We start from the raw sequence: 7,888 nt of genomic DNA, 5'->3' as shown, positions 1-7,888 counted from the left end.
GTTAAGGACTGGGCTGTGGGTTGTCTTCCCTGAAGGTCAGGGTGGGAAGCTGACCTGGTGGATGGAGCAGAGGTGATCATGCCTAGTGGCCAGAGCCCCAATCAGGAACTAAGTTACCAAGTCCATGGAGCAAGCCAGAGCTGAGATCCAGGAATCAGGAGCTGTGAGTCAAAGCGCAAGTATCAGTCAGAGCAGGGATCCAGGATCCAGGAGTGGAAACTAGGGGTGGGACCCAGGAACAAGGAAGAAGCTGAGGGCAGGACCAGAAATACAGCTGCAGGTGTGGAACACTACTGAGCAGCTAGAGATCCAGGGCTGCTCTAGGGTTCAAGAACATGCCTGCCAATCAGTCAGTCAAGAGGCCAGGTTTACTAGCTGAATCAGCTGCGGGCAATGATCTGGGTTTGGGTTCAGCTGTGGATCCCTGACCTATGTTTTATTACTTCAAATCAATAGTGATCAATGGCTCCATGTCTAGTTGGCAGCCGGTGTCAAGTGGAGTGCTCCAGGGGTCGGTCCTGGGGCCAGTTTTGTTCAATATCTTCTAAATGATCTGGAGGATGGTGTGGATTGCACTCTCAGCAAATTTGTGGATGATACTAAACTGGGAGGAGTGGTAGATACGCTGGAGGGGAGGGATAGGATACAGAGGGACCTAGACAAATTGGAGGATTGGGTCAAAAGAAATCTGATGAGGTTCAATAAGGATAAGTGCAGGGTCCTGCACTTAGGACAGAAGAACCCAATGCACAGCTACAGACTAGGGACCGAATGGCTAGGCAGCAGTTCTGCGGAAAAGGACCTAGGGGTGACAGTGGACGAGAAGCTGGATATGAGTCAGCAGTGTGCCCTTGTTGCCAAGAAGGCCAATGGCATTTTGGGATGTATAAGTAGGGGCATAGCGAGCAGATCAAGGGACGTGATCGTTCCCCTCTATTCGACATTGGTGAGGCCTCATGTGGAGTACTGTGTCCAGTTTTGGGCCCCACACTACAAGAAGGATGTGGATAAATTGGAAAGAGTCCAGTGAAGGGCAACAAAAATGATTAGGGGTCTGGAACACATGACATATGAGGAGAGGCTGAGGGAACTGGGATTGTTTAGTCTGCAGAAGAGAAGAATGAGGGGGGATTTGATAGCTGCTTTCAACTACCTGAGAGGTGGTTCCAGAGAGGATGGTTCTAGACTATTCTCAGTGGTAGAAGAGGACAGGACAAGGAGTAATGGTCTCAAGTTGCAGTGGTGGAGGTTTAGGTTGGATATTAGGAAAACCTTTTTCACTAGGAGGGTGGTGAAACACTGGAATGCGTTACCTAGGGAGGTGGTAGAATCTCCTTCCTTAGAAGTTTTTAAGGTCAGGCTTGACAAAGCCCTGGCTGGGATGATTTAATCGGGGATTGGTCCTGCTTTGAGCAGGGGGTTGGACTATATGACCTCCTGAGGTCCCTTCCAACCCTGATATTCTATGATTCTATGAATATTCAAAGTTGACTTTTTTCCCAGTTAAGCATTATCTACTACTATGTTTGTACAGTGCCTAGCACAATGGAGTCCTGTTCTCGCTTGATCCCTAGGCACTACTGTAATACAAATAATAAAAAACCATAACATCAGTAAGATGATGCTTGTGTCTGTGACAATTAATTGAACTTACTGCTTGGTCACAGCTCAGCCATCCACCAGCACAGAAGTGTTAACACCTCAACTGGGATTTTCTTAATATTTGCAGTTTTGTATTTTTTAGAACTACTTATCTATCCCTACAATGCCAGATAGAAAAATAATGCTGTTCTCCTTTAAACCTTACAAAGCTTTAGAGATAATACAAACTCTTTTGCCCTGCCCCTTCTTACTCCCTGAAGTTTTGTGAATGCTAGTCATCTTGTATGTATTTCATTTGGGAACTTTGAGATGCAGGACAGAATCCACCAAACAACTCATTTTTCCTACAGAAGCTTGGAAACACATTTATTTTGGACTCAAATTGCTTAGCAGGCTGGTGTCACAATATCATAGTACAGCTACAGTATGCCAGGCAAAATAAAACAAAATACATAAGTGGCACCAATTTCATCAACAATTTTTCTAGGCACTAGAAATTCATTTGGCATTGAGGGACATGTGGCTTTCATTTATAGTTCGAGCTTGAAATCAAGCCTAAAATGCTGAATTGTATGTATGACAAGGGTAGAGTCATTACTATTAGTCAATGGATGATGAGTTGACTATCTTTTCATATACCTGTATTTTTGGAGTTTACACATGTTTGGTAAACTTCTGATGACCTCCTTTAAGATTTTCTGCAATTAATGATAGAGGAAGTAAGATGGGAAAGGCCTTTTTCTGGCAGATTACTTCCCCTACCCTGCCAGCTCAGCTGCAGCTCTTCCCACTTCATGTCTACCCACTCCTCCAGCCTGTGTGGAAGGGTGTATAGCAGCCCTAAGATGATTGCTCTTCTGATACATTGTGACTCCACAGGTGGGTAGCCCACAAATAGGAGTGAGGGCCTCTTTATATGCCCCCTTATTCTTCTTCATGGGCTCACAGTTCAGTCCTGAAGACCCAATTGGTGTAATGTTCATGATAGTGAGACACCTACAGAAACTTTCCCCCTCCAATTGCATAGGCTGAAACCAAAATTCAGCATGTGAATAATTCTATAAAGTTTCCATGCCTTTTACACTTTGCCTCATGCCTCCAAGTGGTCTTGCTTCAATTAGGATATTTCTATTCAGCAAATAAATAAAAATCCTAGACTATTTTTTGCTTACTGCAAACTATTTCTGGGGAGAAGGAATGGCCAAAACCTAGAGGTGCACAAGCACTGTATTGTTCCCATAGATTGATATGGGCATTCAATTAAATCTGTTGTTAAATGAAGTAATATTATACCATCACCAATGGGAGACTTAAATTCCTCACATTTCACTGCTTTAGCCCTGGCCTTGGTCTTGGTTCCCACTCCAAAAATCTTTCCTATAAACAAGTGAGAGAGGGAGACAAATTAACTTCACGCAATGCAAGTTGGTGAGCAATTTTAAAGCAGGAAAAGGCAGCTTAAAGAAGCCTGAATAGGTCATCTTTCTTCATCAGGGACATCTGGAGCTTGGGATTTTGTTATTGAGCTTTGAGGCTAGGTTTACCTATCAGGAATACTGGTGTTGGTGAATGTGTTTGGTAGTTCAGGTATAATCATATGAGACAGAATATTTTCCCTCACTGCAATTTGACACCAGGCAGGAACATCTTGTGTTCCCATTACTATTTATGCCAACTTTGAGTTTTTTGGTGGTCATGTAAGGCCTTGATCCTGCAAACATGTGAGAAAACCTATTTAACTATTTGCAGACTGGGGCTGTAAGAAAACTGTAGACTGAGGAAAGTTATGTAATAGAAGTTAAAATTATGTATAGGTGATATATACTATAGGGACCCTGGAAGACTCTTCCTCTGCATCTGCTATCAATCATTGAGCAATACAGTGGATTTTCTGGTTTTAAGTGAAATAAATCAGCCTGAAGTATTTTGAATGCATGCTGTGTAGCAGAACTTTAGGTGAATTTAATTTCATGTTGTTCTAAGGAGATCACTGATTCTAGCGTTTATATTTGTCAAATCTAGATATAAGACCAGACCAATAAATATGAAGATAATTTGTGAGGAGATGATAAAGGACTTAATTCATCTAGTACCAAGTCTGCCTAGAGTGGAAAAACAACAGTACAAACCATCTGCTACCTCTGCTTTGCTAGAGGCCCTTAAACTGGCTGGTGCAGTCCCATATGTGGGTGTGGATGGCATAACAGAGGGCATGGCCAGGACAGTGAGAAGATACCTCTCTCTATGAAGCCCAGTTGCCCGCCTCCAGTTCAAGCATGTGGCAAAAATAATTCCCTTCTGGTGCAGCAGGATGCAAATTGCAACCCCACTGCACGCATAGGAGTGAATCCGGCCTAATGTTTTTTGAACTCTGTTTCCAACCTGATAGGATGTAGAAATAACCAAAAAGTAGCTCCTAGCCCAATATATATAAGCACATTCTCTTTGTAGATAAGACAAACCAATCTCTCTTATGCTATTTCTAATACACCCATTACTGCAGTATCTGAACGTCATAAACATTAGTTTAATATGGAAGTTTATTTTAAATTGTAGTTGTGAGGCAAAAGAACCCAACTTCCCATCCCTAAACAGTGGAGATCTGAATAGAGTGCAAAATGCAAACTACCTCTTGCTTTGATTTTGCAAAACAAAACTCTACTGATGAGATTTTGCAATACCCAACCATCTCCTCCCTCCCACTTTTGTTCATCTGTAACAAATAAACAACATGTCAAATTATAGCTGGGGGCAAATCTTCTTTCCCTTCCTGGAGCCAGAGAACCCTGCTTACGGCAGATGAGATGTACCTAAATCTAGATTTATGCCTAATTTAAGTGCTTACCATTAGGCACCCTGAACATTTTAGTGATTACTACTGTGAAGCTATACAAGTAATGTGTCAATAAAGCCTTCCTTATTGCACATCAGAGACATGAAAAGATTCATTCTCTGGAGTCAGAAATATGATTTCTATAATGTGGCGATGGAATTACTGTACAAATAAAATATTGTGTCATCTGAATAAAAAATGCTATCTCTGAATTCCATGTGCATGATTTTCAGCTCCAAGTATTCAGTTTAGGATCATTTGGAGACTGAGTCCATAGAAGGCCTAATTCTGCTTGCTTTAGTGATGGAAGTAATCCTATTTAGGACTAGTTGGAAATTTTTCATGAATATTTTAAACAACTTTTTTCTGTTTTTCATTGGAATTTCATTCCAGTGGAAAATTTACAGCCATCCATAGTCTGCATGTAATTAATGGGAATATTTGTGAGTAAAACAAACAGGAATAGAATCACAATACAATGCTATAAATCTGACTTTAGAATGGTGTGCTCAGTATAAATGTCTGAAAGTGTAAAGTTAATTTGTTTTTCTTCGGATGCCCTCTTCCTAGTGTCAATGGCTTTCATGGATTTAAGCAGTAGATGGCAGCATTCAGTGTACAAATGAACTGAACACATAACCAGACTTAAAGGTATAATTAAAATTAAATGGTTATGACTAAAGTCTTAAACCTCTCGTTTTTATAAAACAATTTTCATCAGTACCAAACTGATATCCCATTGGAAGACAATTTTAAGCTATCAGCTCTAATTACTGTTTCTGTGGACCACTAAACATTTGTGATATGAACAAGAAAATATTTAAAAATTGCATATACACAAGTCGTATAAAAGAGTTTGAAAGAAAAATAAAAAACATATAAACATATCCATATATTTATAAATACACATCCATTTCAGGTAAGACTGGGTATCTGAAAGGGAACAGGAGCTGTTGCATACTCAACACTTTGAAAACCAGGTTACTTATTTGGGCACTAAAATATAGTCTTAAAAACCTAACTTTAGGCATTCATTTTGTAAAATCTTGGTCTGTGTATCCTATAGGCTATATAGGACCTATATTTTATAGCAAACATTCTATTGCCATGTTGGTTTTCACAAATACAAGCTTCTGTTTCCCAGTCTGCTGAAAGTTTCTGAGTCATGTATTATCCCTGAACAGTGTAGAAGTCTCAGATGTCAAATTTTGGTCCTAATCTCAGCAGCAATTTAGTTTTCTCTTGCATTAAAATGAGCTCAGATAACATATATTTGGGGATTTCATAGATTTGTTTTAAATTACATACTTCAGAAAGCAGCTGATTACACAGCGTTAAGGCAGCAGAGTATTAGGAACATTAAATTTCATCCAGCTTTAAAAAATTGCATTTAGAAATCCTGATGAATTAATACAGGAAGTTATGCTCAAACAAATAGTGCACAAATTCCTTTTGGGGACTAAGGTAAAAAAATATCAAAGGAAAGGGTTTCAGGAGAGATACATAAAAGAAGCACATAATTGATCACAGTAGTTCACTACTACAAAATTGACAACTATTATGACATAGTAAATGGACATGGTAGGTGACTGATGTATTGAAACAGGACAGCTGATATGGAATTGTCTCCCCCACCCTCTTTTCTAAGATAATCTTCTTATGTGGAAATGAAAGACGGTAGAAAATATTATTCCAGTCCTCCTGGGCCAAATCCTGAAGTCACTACCCACTTCTAATCAGTCAAAACTCTCTTTCAATTATTAAAGGGATCGTACTTTTCAGTCAGTTAACAAGTAAGATAATAAGCATTTCTCTCCCCATCATCCACCTTATTTAATCAATGAGAATTCTGTCTGAGTGAGTACCGTGTAAAAGGTAAATAAAACTTCAGGAATTTACCCAATGTATCATGATAAAAATAGAAACATTATATTGGAATGCATTTTAACACAGTTACTATTTATTACAGCATTTATACCATGCTCAGCCACCCTGGTCGTGTAAGATTTGGAATGAATAATAGTATGATGTTAGAGTGACACAAATCCTACAGGCACAGCTCACATTCAGAGATTTGCCTGGAGACTTTTCACCCACATGTTCTGTGTGATTGTGCACTCCTGACATTTCAGTTTTTCAAAACTATTTCTTTCTTGATGCTCCCGTTGTGAATTTTTAACCCTTGAACATGGTGACACCAGAAGGGCCATGGGCCAGTGAGCTGTTCAACTGGTATGAAAATTTAGTGATACTATGAAATATATATACACACCCTTCTATTGTTCTTGATTGTTTTTATTTTGCCTTTTTGTGATCTTGCCAATCTTTTTTTCTAAAAAGTAACAAAGAGACAGTGACTTCTAAAACAGTTGTTTGATGCCTAAATGCACCTTTTGGAAATTTGGTCCTTTAAACTAATGAGAATTAATAGCACAACAGAAAGCTGTTCATCAAGTTCATCAAAGAATTCCTTGGTTGGGAAAGGATTGGACTTCCTTGGATTTAGCAGAATCATTTAAACTCCATTTCTTGAGGTACAAGGCAACAGTGACAAGCAGCATAACAGTGAAGTCTGGTCTTACAATATACATATCTCTTGGATGCTTATTTTTCATGGAAGAAGCATAAATTTCTTGACAGTTCATGAATTAATATTCATGAATGTTTAAATGTTCATTTACAAAAATGTCTCATTGAATAGGTTTTTGAGCTTTCCTTATCTGTTTTATGAATTTTAATGCTTATTAGTAGCTGAAAGCCAGTGCTGTCACTTGGGTGTAATTTGCAGAGTCACGTGTGTGAAAAAAAGCCAAAAATGGCTTGGAACTTAAATTGGATGGTAACAGATCTTGAAGCCCTGTGATGACTGAACTTGGTTCTAAACAAAAAGAACTCTTAACCATGCTTGTTGCAGTTCCACTGTTTCATACTGACTCAAGAGACATTCTAAGCTTCAGAGTGATGTTTGGGGGTATGATGGGACATGCCTATTGTACCCCACCTCTTCCACAAATACAAACCTCTCTGAGACCTTCTTGCTAGTAAACACTGGCATGTACTTTATTTACATTGTCTCAGTCCATCCACTTATACGAATCAATGCATCTCCTCCTTTGTACTGTGCACCAGCTTTCTTCTGGGACAGGGGCTTGAGGTGTCTCTATTCAGAAAACTCAGGCTCTTCTATTTGCTCTTCTCCTCCTTCTCTCTGTCTCTCCCCCCATTCCTTCTTGAGAACTTCCTTCCTGAGCTCTTTTTAAGCCACTTGCCTGCTAATGGACTAATTAGCTCATTAACCTCCTAACCAGTCTAGGCTAGTAATCAGGCACAGCTCTGAATAATCAGGCCTTCTCTGGGGAACCTAATTGGTACTAATAGTGACCAGAGTGCTGGCTCAATCTCAATCTCTCAGTACTCGGTCACAGGGGACTAGTGGGGTCTTGATTTTAGTAG

General features: G+C 39.6%; 1 protein-coding gene across 1 annotated transcript in view; it reads right to left on the bottom strand.

Moving 5' to 3' along the window:
- Positions 1-2,928: 2,928 nt before the first annotated feature.
- LOC140910983 (rho GTPase-activating protein 7-like) overlaps positions 2,929-7,888 on the bottom strand; it is a 91,260-nt gene continuing 86,300 nt past the window's right edge. Inside the window, exon 4 of the mRNA XM_078852662.1 lies at positions 2,929-2,979. Within this exon, the coding sequence (XP_078708788.1) occupies positions 2,929-2,979 (51 nt within the window). The remainder of the gene's footprint in view (positions 2,980-7,888) is intronic.

The sequence above is a fragment of the Lepidochelys kempii genome, chromosome 4 (assembly GCF_965140285.1).
Source record: "Lepidochelys kempii isolate rLepKem1 chromosome 4, rLepKem1.hap1, whole genome shotgun sequence".
In the NCBI taxonomy this organism is placed as follows: Eukaryota; Metazoa; Chordata; order Testudines; family Cheloniidae; genus Lepidochelys; species Lepidochelys kempii.
This window is presented reverse-complemented; position numbering and strand designations above follow the sequence as displayed.